This window comes from Littorina saxatilis, linkage group LG13 (genome assembly GCF_037325665.1).
Source record: "Littorina saxatilis isolate snail1 linkage group LG13, US_GU_Lsax_2.0, whole genome shotgun sequence".
NCBI lineage: Eukaryota > Metazoa > Mollusca > Gastropoda > Littorinimorpha > Littorinidae > Littorina > Littorina saxatilis.
Window position 1 is genome coordinate 5916234 of NC_090257.1, and position 15288 is coordinate 5931521.

The 15288-nt window shown below is 39.9% G+C and overlaps 1 protein-coding gene across 1 annotated transcript in view; it reads left to right on the top strand.

Annotated features, from left to right (window-relative positions):
* Positions 1–4082: 4082 nt before the first annotated feature.
* Positions 4083–15288, top strand: part of LOC138946165 (galectin-4-like) — a 12752-nt gene continuing 1546 nt past the window's right edge. Inside the window, exons 1-2 of the mRNA XM_070317676.1 lie at positions 4083–4093; positions 4361–4580. Of these exons, the coding sequence (XP_070173777.1) occupies positions 4083–4093; positions 4361–4580 (231 nt within the window). The remainder of the gene's footprint in view (positions 4094–4360; positions 4581–15288) is intronic.

Sequence of the window (15288 nt, forward strand, 5' to 3'; positions counted from 1 at the left end):
CCGCTCATGGCAAAGGCAGTGAAATTGACAAGAAGAGCGGGGTAGTAGTTGCGCTAAGAAGGATAGCACGCTTTTCTGTACCTCTCTTTGTTTTAACTTTCTGAGCGTGTTTTTAATCCAAACATATCATATCTATATGTTTTTGGAATCAGGAACCGACAAGGAATAAGATGAAAGTGTTTTTAAATTGATTTGGACAATTTAATTTTAATAATAATTTTTATATATTTAATTTTCAGAGCTTGTTTTTAATCCGAATATAACATATTTATATGTTTTTGGAATCAGCAAATGATGGAGAATAAGATAAACGTAAATTTGGATCGTTTTATAAATTTTATTTTTTTTTTACAATTTTCCGATTTTTAATGACCAAAGTCATTAATTAATTTTTAAGCCACCAAGCTGAAATGCAATACCGAACCCCGGGCTTCGTCGAAGATTACTTGACCAAAATTTGAACCAATTTGGTTGAAAAATGAGGGCGTGACAGTGCCGCCTCAACTTTCACGAAAAGCCGGATATGACGTCATCAAAGACATTTATCCAAAAAATGAAAAAAACGTTCGGGGATTTCATACCCAGGAACTCTCATGTCAAATTTCATAAAGATCGGTCCAGTAGTTTAGTCTGAATCGCTCTACACACACACACACACACACACACACACACACACACACACACGCACGCACGCACGCACATACACCACGACCCTCGTTTCGATTCCCCCTCGATGTTAAAATATTTAGTCAAAACTTGACTAAATATAAAAAGGAACAATAATTTTGTTTTATGTCCCTAATGCACTGCAGTATAGGGTTTATATTAAAATCATTTCTGTTTTTATATTTAGTCAAGTTTTGACTAAATATTTTAACATCGAGGGGGAATCGAAACGAGGGTCGTGGTGTATGTGCGTGTGTGTGTGTGTGTGCGTGTGTGCGTGTGTGCGTGTGTGCGTGTGTGTGTGTGTAGAGCGATTCAGACTAAACTACTGGACCGATCTTTATGAAATTTGACATGAGAGTTCCTGGGTATGAAATCCCCATACGTTTTTTTCATTTTTTTGATAAATGTCTTTGATGACGTCATATCCGGCTTTTCGTGAAAGTTAAGGCGGCACTGTCACGCCCTCATTTTTCAACCAAATTGGTTGAAATTTTGGTCAAGTAATCTTCGACGAAGCCCGGGGTTCGGTTTTGCATTTCAGCTTGGTGGCTTAAAAATTAATTGATGACTTTGGTCATTAAAAATCGGAAAATTGTAAAAAAAAATAAAAATTTATAAAACGATCCAAATTTACGTTTATCTTATTTTCCATCATTTGCTGATTCTAAAAACATATAAATATGTTATATTCGGATTAAAAACAAGCTCTGAAAATTAAATATATAAAAATTATTATCAATTTAAAAACACTTTCATCTTATTCCTTGTCGGTTCCTGATTCCAAAAACATATAGATATGTTATGTTTGGATTAAAAACACGCTCAGAAAGTTAAAACAAAGAGAGGTACAGAAAAGCGTGCTATCCTTCTTAGCGCAACTACTACCCCGCTCTTCTTGTCAATTTCACTGCCTTTGCCATGAGCGGTGGACTGACGATGCTACGAGCATACGGTCTTGCTGAAAAATGGCAGCTACTTGACTAAATATTGTATTTTCGCCTTACGCGACTTGTATTTTTTTACATTTAGTTAAGTATTGAGGGTGCTGGTGTGTGTGTGTGCGTGTGTGTGTGTGTGTCCGACACAAATACCACACAGATTTTCACGTAACTTTACATATATTTTTTTCCAGATGATATCTCTACACATTCGTTGCTTCTCTTCCCCCCTAAATACAGTTGATGACGTCATACCCAAATTTTTAGAAAAGTTGAGGCGGAACTGTGGCGATCGCGTTTTTCAATCATATTCAAAAATATAAATGTTGTGTTTGGATTGAAAACAAGCTAAAACAAATTCCGGAAAATAAGTTTCATGCAAATTAGAATCATTGTGCTTGTGTTACTAATACGAGCAATGTTAGTGGTTTCTGGCTTGGTGAAAAATGCAGTGTGTTCCTTTCATTCTGTTTGGCGCACTGAATGACTAAATGCATTGATTTCGTTTTGCGTGACTTGTTTTAATCATACATCATTACTGATGTTTAAATACAAAGAAAACTCACCAGTTACCAGGTTAGGTACGTTTAAATCAACATTTCTGCATGTAACATTCCTGATGTTATGATAATACATCTTGAATTGTCTTATTGATTGTTGGACATGTTATATTGTAAATTTGTTTTCACACCATCAGAATCACATGTTTTTCTGTGTCGCTCCCCCTCTCCTAAACACACAAACAAAAAGATCAGGTCTTATTGATTGTTGAACATTTTGTTTTGTAAATTTGTTTTACACTATCAGAATCACATGTTTGTCTGTGTCGCCCCCCCCCCCACTCCTAAACACACAAACGAAAAGATCAGGACTATTAATTCATGAACCATTCTATTTCTGTCGGCAGATTTCAAGGGATTACAAGTTCCTCTTACCTGACACACCTACCGCAGGCTGGTCAGTCTGTTTCACTGGAGTCCCAAGTAATGAGATCGAGTAAGTTTAGTTTTCATTCACACCAACAATGAATGAAACCACGTGCACGATTTGGATTAAACAGTAAATTTGCCAAAATAGTAAATTGATAAATTTCCGGAAAAAAATCAGTAAATTCATTATTTTACTGTTTCATTGAAGGACTGCGCAAGTTCCTAAAAGATCCAGGAAATTAGTAAATGTGTTGGTTTGAAAGGCAAGGACATTTGCTAATTTAATGAAAACAAACTGTTTAATTTAGGCATCTATTAAGGCACACTCCTCCCCTCGTAAAAAGTTGGGCACAACTTGAACACAAAAACATAAATTCAAACTACAGTACCTGCACATGTAAAAGCATCCTTCCCCCAACCCCACCCCACCCCACCCCACCACCCCACCCCACCACCCCACCCATTCCAACCAACTTCCGTTTGCAGAAACGTAGACGCATTTTAAAAAGTGTGCTCATGACGTAGGTTCATTTACTAGTGCACAACTGGATGCGGTGACCGTTACAGTTGTAAAGAAGTTCTACTATGCATCAATTGCAACGTTTTCTTCAAGAACTAATTGTTCACCCCCCCCCCCCCCCCCCCAGTCACGTTTTAAAAACACTTGCCCACCTGAAGCTGACTGGGCTATGATTTCTGACAGTAACGACACAGATGTATCGAGACTGACATCTTCTCTTTTAAGCAACCTCTGCTGGGATTTCTTGAAGAACCACTATTCAAGACACCAGATTTAACCTCGACCTTGTAGATGTTGCTTTCCAGGTCCCTTTGTGCTATCACACCAGGGTATCTTGGGTATCACCAATGCAACGATCAATATTTTTCTTCAAATTGTTTGTTATGAGCTTTTAAAGGAATCTTAAAAGTAGACACATTTACTAGGATCCGCTTTCCTTGTTCCGTAAAGTCATCAAAACAGCATTCAAAAGTCAGTAATGTTACACATTTCCTAGAACTTGTAAGAAAATGACGAATTTCATGGAATCACTTTTCCTGGCTAGTACAATCATCAAAAAGAGCATCAACAACTCGTGATTTACAAATGTCCTGGAAGTTCTAGGATTTTTGTAAAATCCACGATTAAAACAGTAAATTTACAAATATTTTTCACCGAGGCATTCAATCAAGAAAGTCGCTCACTTAATCGTGAGCAAACTAAGATAAAAGAAATGAGCGCACAACGATAAAACAAACGAGCAAATGAAGATAACACAAACGAGCGAATGGACAAAGTACAACAAACATTGTATCAGCACACAATGCAGGACAGAACATGGAGTGTTCCGAACCAGACTAGTGGTAATAATAGCATCTAACGCCCAACTTATTTATTTTCTTGATTTGTTTCAGCAAGGAAGTTCAACAATTGAGTGCCGCCTTCTGTTTCCTTGTTGCCCCCCTCCCCCCCCCCCCCCCCCCCCCCTGCATTTTTATTTTATTTTATTTTATACAAAGCCGGGTTTTCCCCTGTAACATGCCCCTAATGGCTTTGCCGTGAGGGCGTAAAACTTACATTTTCTCTCGGACACTGCATAACATACTCATCGGAGTCAATTACTTGCTGCGGTAGTTGTTTAAACTTGTCTCCATGTGCTTCCCGTTCGACAACGTCCGTGCTTCCTGTTAAGGTTGTTTGTCTGCGGTGGGACGCAACTCCCTTCCGCTTGTAAATCCTAACAGAGTTATTTCCTGGAAAATGTCTATTAATTGATACAAGTACTCACTTCTAACACATTAACACGCCGAGTTTGTTTGCTGCAGGTTTGTCATCGACTTCTTGGACAGCTCCGGTAACATCGTGTTGCACGTGAACCCAAGATTCGACCATGGTGGCTCCCGCAAGGTAACCTTGCTCAGCTTCAAGCTGCAAGGGGGTTGGGGGGACTACAAGAAACTGCAAGACCCTGACCCTACGTTTCCCTTCGCTAACGGTCAACAGTTCAATCTGACGGTCACGGCAACTGGTTCCCATAGCTTCGAGGTGAGTTAGCGCCCTACCATATGTAACCAGGTTCGAGGAACGACTTGGAAACACAATCGATTACTGATCAGCCATTGTAAACAGGTTCCAAAAAGATGGAAACTTTAATCGATGATGATTTGTTGTTATGATGGGAATGTGTTAGGGCCGGACCCACTGGACTATCACTCACGGACACAAAGACATACACGTCTTTCTTTCTCCATTCCGTCCACAACAGATGCGACAACAGCAGAAAATATAACTGGCATGGTATTCTTTATTCCTGTGTCAATCTTCCCTCCTCCTCTCCGCCGACCCAACCGACCGGCACGGTTGGTCTAGTGGTAAGGCGTCCGCCCCGTGATCGGGAGGTCGTGGGTTCGAACCCCGGCCGGGTCATACCTAAGACTTTAAAATTGGCAATCTAGTGGCTGCTCCGCCTGGCGTCTGGCATTATGGGGTTAGTGCTTGGACTGGTTGGTCCGGTGTCAGAATAATGTGACTGGGTGAGACATGAAGCCTGTGCTGCGACTTCTGTCTTGTGTGTGGCGCACGTTATATGTCAAAGCAGCACCGCCCTGATATGGCCCTTCGTGGTCGGCTGGGCGTTAAGCAAACAAACAAGACCCAACCGAAGCCGGGTGGCCACAAGCCACAACACATAAAGTTGAATACATCTCGTCAGTTAGTGGAGCACACTACAAAAACACGTCTACACTCTTTGCGTCTCTCAAAGTTCTCTTTCTCACATTCTAGCATGGACAAACTCAATCAGAATTTAGCTAGGAAAACAGCCATCCAATCAAAATCTTAGTAACCAATAGTAACACAACATCCCAAACAGATAAGGTTGGTTGGTTACTTGAGTTTTACGTCCTCACAGGAACTAGAGCCTAGTAGGGACATGAAGTGTTTATATGCTAAAACAGATAACGTGTTTCATTGGTTCAGTAAAGACAAGAGGAAGGGGAGGGAAGGGGGGGGGGGGTAAGAGACTAAAACCTCCCAGTTACTTAGCTGGCATCTCCGATTCACCGTATCAAAAGAAATGACACAAACTCGACATTCCCGGTTCCCTCCGAAATATAGCGCCAGGCCGGCGGCACAATGCGTAATGGCCACCTGCACTGCACCTCGTCTTGCCCCGGACCCAAGGGGTCGGTCTACTTCAAAGAGTTAAAGGTACTTGCTTCTAACTGGACAGCCGGATAATTGCTTGCATTCCAGCACTTACAGTTTAAAGAAAAATGAATTGACACAAAACACAAATCGATCGGCAATATGAACTACAAACACTAGACTGGACAATGACAACCGAGTTAGAACTCTTACCAAAACGAAATACAAATTAAGATTTCAAGCTCTGTTTTACTCCTCTTCAGCGCAAAACTTACACTGGTGACAGTTCACCCTATCACATATTCTCGAAAGGAAGCAGTAGGAAGTAATATCCGCGGTATTAATGTTATAGTGAATGCTGTTACCACGAATTATTGCTTCGCAATAGTCATTTTACAACTAGGAAACACAGACGTGCATGCTAGGTTTTGTGTTTGTTTTGTTCTTATTTTACTTTAACGTTACGCACATGCTTATATAAAGTTTGCTAGATTCCATTTTCACGGGCTTACTTCCGACGTAAATGAGGAGTGTAGCTGAACGAGCTACAGTTCTACAGAAAAATAAAATTACAACACTCATCCTATGACCGGCTTCTTTGCCTCTGTTACCTGAGGAAGTGAATACTGCGTATATTTCATGGTTACTTGAGCGTATGGCATGGTTACCGACGCTAGTGTTTGTTGTTTTCCCAGGTTTGGTTGCAAAAATAATATAAGTTCCTCTGAAAGCACGATTCGTGGCCTTTCTATAACAAAACACCTTCATCATTTTCTAAATATAAAGGACGAAATGCGATTCAAACGATAAATGTACACTCGATCAACTAGGACAACAATTTCATATGACGTTTTACCAAACAATTACAAAATAAAACTCAGAAACAGAATATTAGTTTGCAAAATTAAAAACAAATTGAGGGGGAAAACTCTGGTTGTCGAAGCCCCTGTCGTACGTTTACAGTCACGCATTCAGCTAATTTCAAGTCATTCTAAGACAATCTCGTTAAGTTAAGTACTGCTGACAAGTTTCGGCATTTGTTAACTATTCATAATGTGCCGTTGATGCATTACAATTAAGCATAGCTGTTAATGTTTAATCTGGAAACGTCTCCGACACAGCAGCATCGGGTCAAAAGTCACTATATGTAGGGTTCAAGGCGAGTAACTCTTGAACAAAATAATCGTGTCCGGATCAATTTCAGCAGCAAAATCAGTATCTAACTAAGCTTTTTCGACAGGAGAAGAAAAATGAAAATGTAGGCCTAACATCTGGGTTTTTTTTGGCTCACCTGAGTAATTGGTGAGTCTTAGGATTTATATAATGTGTCCGTCCGTATGTCTGGCCGTCCGTCCGTGGACAAAAAACTGAAAGGCATAGTCAGCCTCCCGTAAACCATCACAGACACTGTCAGGCTTTTACACAAAATACAAACACCCTTTCGTTTAAACACTCACCGCTTGAGAACATCCCAGGTGCCCTACGTAAAGAGCGAGCAATTTTCAAAGATTTTATTTTTGCGTGGCCAGCCGGATTGTCTAGTACCACAATCGGACGCCTCGTTTTGGCGCTAGACCTAACTTTTACAATCTCAATAAATTGACAGCTTGTTACACAAACATTCTTAAATCACAAAAGAAATCTTTTTTCATCAAGACAAGATCAGTACAATTCGAAGTGTTGAAAGTTTGAACAAGTCGCGTGAGGCGAAATTACTACATTTAGTCAAGCTGTGGAACTCACAGAATGAAACTGAACGTAGTCCGCCGCTAGTGCAAAACGCAGTGAAAGTGACGAGCCTGTTCGGTGCGGCAGCGGTTGCGCTGTGCTTCATAGCACGCTTTACTGTACCTCTCTTCGTTTTAACTTTCTGAGCGTGTTTTTAATCCAAACATATCATATCTATATGTTTTTGGAATCAGGAACCGACAAGGATTAAACTGAAATAGTTTTTAAATCGATTTCGGAAATTTAATTTTGATCATAATTTTTATAATTTTAATGTTCAGAGATTGTTTTTAATCCAAATATAACATATGTATATGTTTTTGGAATCAAAAAATAACGACAAATAAGATGCAATTGTTTTTAGATCGTCTAATAAAAAAATAATTTTAATTACAAGTTTCCGATTTTTAATGACCAAACTCACTCATTAGTTTTTAAGCCACCAAGCTGAAATGCAATACCAAACCCCGGCCTTCGTCGAAGATTGCTTTGCCAAAATTTCAATCAATTTAATTGAAAAATGAGGGTGTGACAGTGCCGCCTCAACTTTTACAAAAAGCCGGATATGACGTCATCAAAGGTATTTATCGAAAAAAAGAAAAAAACGTCCGGGGATATCATACCCAGGAACTCGCATGTCAAATTTCATAAAGATCGGTCCAGTAGTTTAGTCTGAATCGCTCTACACACACACACACACACACACACACACACACACACACACACACACACACACACACACACACATACACCACACCCTCGTCTCGATTCCCCCCTACGTTAAAACATTTAGTCAAAACTTGACTAAATGTAAAAAAGAAAAGCCCGGAAACGTGTTACGCAAAACGTGTTTCGCGTAGCAGACGATGGTTCTGCATATAGCGCCAGTTCTTTTGAACGGCAACCGCCACCGCCAGTTCGTGTGACTCGCAGCCGTTTGTTGCGTTTTAGATTCAGAGGTACACAATAACGTGCTATTGCAGATAAGCTTACAGCGAGTCGCATTGAAATCACAAACTGACGACTAAATTGTGAAAAAAGCAACTGGATCACACGGTTTCACAATGGCTCAGGGGTAAGATAAACCACGAAAAAATACATTCTTTGAAAATTGCTCGCTCTTTACGGAGGGCACCTACGATGTTCTCAAGCGGTGAGTGTTTTAAATGAAAGGGTGTTTGTACTGTGTGTAAAAGCCTGACAGTGTCTGTGATGGTTTACGGGAGGCTGACTGTGCCGCTAACGTTGAGGTTATCTCGGATGTTTTTCAAGCTAGACCTGAAACTTTGCACACTTTTATGGTTTGATGATCTCATGAAGTGACCCCAGATTGGTTGACTAATAACTTAACATTAACGTTATTTCAGGCGTTTTTGAAGCTAGAGCTTTGAAACTTTGAACACTTCAAGGGTTTGATAATGTGTCACCATGACCCTAATTTGGTTTACCCCGTCACATTTTGGTGTCACAGCGGGGTCATGTTCGTAAAAACTTTACGTTGATATTTTCTCAGTTATTTTGGGAGCAAAAGCCTCCAAATTTCATACAATTGTAGGTGTTGATAATCAGCAGACATTTCAGAGTCACAGCATGAACATGTTTGCTGGAGAAGATTTTTAATCCTGAAATATCCACTGAGCTATCAAGAAAATAAGTCTTGAGGTCAAGCTATGATTGTCATTGTTTGATTTGGTCACAGCTTCGTGTCTGATTTTTAAAAGTCTTGGCTAGACTATTGGTGATAACATCATGTTATGATGTTCTGTTCTCCCTGTATACTGCTGACTGCAGGAGTTCTCACGGGTCGTGCTTCATCGACAAATTTGCTGACGATACTGGACTTACAGGACAGATTACTGACGACAATGACACACACTACAGACAAGAAGTTAGCAGCTTTGTGGACTGGTGCGACGAGAATTACCTGGACTTGAACACAGGAAAAACTAAAGAAATGATTTTTGACACTAGAAGAAAAAAGGTAGCACACAAGCCTATCGTGATAGCTGGTGTTGAAGTCGAACAGGTTGAAAGCTATCGCTACCTAGGTGTAGTGATCGACAACAAGCTGTCTTGGCATGCCAACACTGACCAAATCTTGAAGAAAGCGCACACGCGCATGTACTGTCTAAGGAAGCTTAGATCGTTCTCTGTTCGTAATGACATCCTGCAAATGTTCTATCTGTCCACTGTTGGTAGCGTGTTGACATATGCATGTGTGTGCTGGGGGGGTAATCTTAGTAAACAGGATAGTGACAGGCTAGAAAAGCTAGTCAAGAAGGCTGGATCTGTTGTAGGCAGGAAGCAAGAGACCATTGAATCAGTTTGCCAGAGACGACTGACTGACCGACTGACCTCAATTTTGGCTGACGAGACACACCCACTGAAACCTGAATTTGACTCTCGACGCATTGACAGGAGTGGTAGACTGAGGGCTATGGTTGCTAGAACGTCACGTTTCCGCAATTCTTTTGTTCCCAGAGCTATCCATGCTTTCAACCAATCACATGTTAGAGGCCTCTATCATGTTTCTCTGTCATAATTATTACTGTACTCTGTTGCTGGGTTATCTGTAACGTATGTATCTTTAGTAACTGTATTACCGTAGCCCAAATGTGCGGTGTTCTAGTCGACATGTGGTGCTTTGTAAACCTTGTGTGTGCGTGGATGTGGAGGTGGACTCTTGGACGTCTTTCTGTTATTGGAATTGTGGTTTTTGTTAATTTGTATTGCTGTTGCTGTTGTTGTGTGAGTGAGTTGTGAGTTGGCAGACTTGACTTGACGGATGACTGTTTGCGTTAGTGAGACTGTGTTTAGTATGCATTCTTATTCTTTTGATTGGAAATGAGTATTGTTACAACATAATTTCCATATGGATTAATAAATTTGAGTTGAGTTGAGTTGAGTTGAGTTGATGTCATAGTGTCAGAAATGAGGTCACGCAAGTGTCTGAGTATTCATATTTTGTCTGGGCTAGCCAAAACTCAATCTATTCAAGAAAATTAGTAATTATAATTTAAAGGCAGTAGGATACACCTGAAAGTACGCTGGAGTAGCCTCCCTTCCCGGATTTAGAACGCGTTTCGTGTCGTAACAGATTATCCACTTATTAGCCATATCCGTATGCAAAATAATGAAATAAACATTAGGAAATGGCAGAAGTTTACAACTATCGACATTCTCTATCAGTGCAATAAAAAACAATCGTTAGAACTTGCATTTACGACATGTCGTGCGTGAGAACGTGTCACTGTAAACAAGCACTTCTTGCCTGGCTGAAGAACCATACGTGTCAATCTAAAACAGACAAGTAATGGAAAGCAGTCTGCGCATAAACATAACAAACTGCTGATGAAAAAGTGTGTTCGTCCCTGCTCTGGATAAAAGACATCGGACTGATGACAACGTGGCAGCGTTCACGCGAAAAGATTTTTTTTCAGATTATCGCTTCTACATTTTATTGCACGTACTTGTGGCAGATCAGAATTTCACACTGGAAGATGACAAATTGGTCTTGTGAGTTGAGAACCACATGTTCTTTGCCGACAGAAATCACGATGGGACAAGATGCAGATTGTGTTGAAGACATGTATGCAGATTATCGCATCTACATTTTATTGCTCAGATCAATGCACGTATAGTTGGGGTAGATCTGAATTTCGCAATGCCGGAAGACGACAAATCGGTCTTTTGAGTTGAGAACCACATGTTCTTTGGCGGCAGAAATCACAATGGGACAAGATGAGGATTGTGTTGAGGAAGTTAATACTGACTGACTTTAGATGAAGAGTTCCTAGACCTGGTTTTTGTAGAGAGGCATCATGATGATATCCTGTGTTTTTTTAGGCCTAAAAAAATTAGGTGTGGTTACGGTAACCCGACCTACCCTATTTTTAGGGGCCGACCCTATAACTTTTTATTACATTTGTCAAAAACAAAACAAATCAAGTCGCGTAAGGCGAAAATACAACATTTAGTCAAGTAGCTGTCGAACTCACAGAATGAAACTGAACGCAATGCAACGCAGCAAGACCGTATACTCGTAGCATCGTCAGTCCACCGCTCACGGCATAGGCAGTGAAATTGACAAGAAGAGCGGGGTAGTAGTTGCGCTGGGAAGGATAGCACGCTTTTCTGTACCTCTCTTCGTTTGGTTTAAACAAAATTTTATTCAATTTTAATCATGACAAGAACAATGCATGGATGATTACATACTCAAGCATATAATGCTTTTTTTAAGCAATCATAGTAATTACAAAACAAAGGTTAGCATGATGGCGGAATAAGTACATTAGCTCATTTCAGGAAACGAAAAACAAAACAAAAGACAAAACAGATACACAAACAAGCAGAAAATGGGAAGGGGTTAGCACGGATAAGGATAGCACGCTTTTCTGTACCTCTCTTCGTTTTAACTTTCTGAGCGTGTTTTTAATCCAAACATATCATATCTATATGTTTTTGGAATCAGGAACCGACAAGGAATAAGCTGAAAGTGTTTTTAAATTGATTTGGAAAATTTAATTTTGATAATAATTTTTATATATTTAATTTTCAGAGCTTGTTTTTAATCCGAATATAACATATTTATATGTTTTTGGAATCAGCAAATGATGGAGAATAAGATAAACGTAAATTTGGATCGTTTGATAAAAAAACATATTTTTTTTTACAATTTTCAGATTTTTAATGACCAAAGTCATTAATTAACTTTTAAGCCACCACACTGAAATGCAATACCGAAGTCTGGGCTTCGTCGAACATTACCCGACCAAAATTTCAACCAATTTGGTTGAAAAATGAGGGCGTGACAGTGCCGCCTCAACTTTTACGAAAAGCCGGATATGATGTCATCAAAGACATTTATCCAAAAAATGAAAAAAACGTTCGGGGATTTCATACCCAGGAACTTTCATGTCAAATTTCATAAAGATCGGTCCAGTAGTTTAGTCTGAATCGCTCTACAAACACACACACACACACACACACACACAGACAGACAGACACACACACACACACACACACACACACGCACACACACCACGACCCTCGTCTCGATTCCCCCTCTACGTTAAAACATTTAGTCAAAACTTGACTAAATGTAAAAACAAGAAAACAAGTGCAGAAAACGCAATGAAAGCGAAAGCGCCCGAGTCGCACACTTATTTCCCTGTCAAGTAGGTATAATTTGTACACATCGATTCCCCCCTCTACCTTCCTACCCTATTTTGTTTTGGCTATGTTACCGTAACCACACCTACTTTTTTTTTTTTTTTTTTTTTTTTTTGGGGGGGGGGGCTTAACGTTCTTGGTGACAACGCGCCAGAATCGCACGAAGATCGAACTCTCGAAGAAAACAAGTTTATCGCTGAACATCGGAAATGTGAAAGTATTACTCTTCCTGTCTGATCAGTCTCCCCGTTAAATCTACAGGCTACATTATTTATCAGTTATCCCCCCCCTCTGCTTCTTTCTCTCTGTAAACTTGTAGGGCTAGTTATTTTTCGGTAACTTACCCAACAACCAAAATCACTTACCCAACAACGGGCCTGAATCCTCGATAGCTCATGGGTAGAGACTGTACACATTGTGGATCTACTTTTTGCGACTCAAAAGTTCAGAACACTCTAAAGTACAAAATATAAATTTCTGGAGCAAACAATACAACCATACCGCATTTAAACCAGCAACTACAGGCTTGAACACATGAATCTCAATATAAAATCCATGAGTTTGGTTGTTTTCTGAATTCAGATCTGCCGTGCACAATCGTTTATCGCTAGCAAACACTGTACATAAGGATCTTCCCATTGTAGTTTCTTTGTCGCTAGCAAGATTCCAAGGAAAAGTAACTCTCATACTTTGTCTAGCGACACGAGTAGTTCCCCTTCCAGATTTCGGCTTCATCGACAAGACTGCAATCCGACGGTCAGTTTTCAACAACATTTCATTTTATAAACAGATCATACGCAATCAATTGCAAACATTTAATCAACTTAAAGAACATGCAGCGGTTTCATACACTATTTTGCCCCAGAAAACTGAACTTCATACAGTTTTTAACGTTGGAACACGGGTGTAAAACTTCGTCTGCTAGTCACATTCGAGGAAAGAACATTTTCTGAGCGATACCAAAACATGAACAGAACACACACTGTCTGCCTTTACTGCCACAGCAGAATAACAACATAACTGTGTACTTGATTTTAGTTCAAAACATGGAAACTGACAAGAAGTGTTAACAAAATTGAATGATTTGCACGGAACTATACAACCGCGCATTAATCGATCGCCTGCGCAGGTAGACTGGTTGGGTGAATATGATTCGATCAAACTTTCGCACAAAAACTCCTCTTTTCTTTGAATAACTGAAGAAAGGAGGGATAAAGAGGTTACATACCTCGTCTCAGTGATTATAAAAATTAATGGTCTCAGTTTGCGGTCATGAAAAAGCTCGCTGAAGCTCGCATTTTTCATGATCCGCTAACATCGACCATTATTTTTGATAATCACTGAGACTCGGCATGTAACCTTTACGTAACTTACCAAACCGGAGTGTGTGTGTGTGTGTGTGTGTGTGTGTGTGTCACTCAGTGTGTGTGTGTGTCAGTGTGTGTGTGTGTGTGTGTGTGTGTGTGTGTGTAGAGCGGTTCAGACAAAACTACTGGACCGATCTTCATGAAACTTGACATGAGAGTTCCTGGGTATAATATCCCCAGACATTTATTTCATTTTTTCAATAAATGTCTTTGATGACGTCATATCCGGCTTTTTGTTATTGTTGAGGCGGCACTGTCACGCCCTCATTTTTTTGACTCACATGCGAAGCAAAAGTGAGTCTATGTACTCACCCGAGTCGTCCGTCCGTCCGTCCGGAAAACTTTAACGTTGGATATTTCTTGGACACTATTCAGTCTATCAGTACCAAATTTGGCAAGATGGTGTATGATGACAAGGCCCCAAAAAACATACATAGCATCTTGACCTTGCTTCAAGGTCAAGGTCGCAGGGGCCATAAATGTTGTCTAAAAAACAGCTATTTTTCACATTTTCTCTGAAGTTTTTGAGATTGAATACCTCACCTATATATGATATATAGGGCAAAGTAAGCCCCATCTTTTGATACCAGTTTGGTTTACCTTGCTTTAAGGTCAAGGTCACAGGAGCTCTTCAAAGTTGGATTGTATACATATTTTGAAGTGACCTTGACCCTGAACTATGGAAGATAACTGTTTCAAACTTAAAAATTATGTGGGGCACATGTTATGCTTTCATCATGAGACGCATTTGGTCACATATGATCAAGGTCAGGGTCACTTTGACCCTTATGAAATGTGACCAAAATAAGGTAGTGAACCACTAAAAGTGACCATATCTCATGGTAGAAAGAGCCAATAAGCACCATTGTACTTTCTATGTCTTGAATTAACAGCTTTGTGTTGCATGACCTTGGATGACCTTGACCTTGGGTCAAGGTCACATGTATTTTGGTAGGAAAAATGTGTAAAGCAGTTCTTAGTGTATGATGTCATTGCTAGGTTTAGTTATTTGACCTTGACCCTGAAGGTCAAGGTCATGTAAAGGTCAAGGTCAAGCATGTGAGTCGTATGGGCTTTGCCCTTCTTGTTAACCAAATAGAGTGAAATTTTGGTCAAGCAATGTTTGACTCAGTCCGGACTTTGGTATTGCATTTCAGCTCAGAAGCTTAAAAATAAGTTACTTAGTTTGCTCATTAAAGTCGTCATTTAAAACGATTTTTCATTTACAGATTAAAACATTATTGCATTGTATTCCTCGTTTTCTCCTGAATTCAAATATATAGAGAATACTTCTACATGGCATGCTGTGTCGTACCAGATTTACACGAGGTTTATTTTAA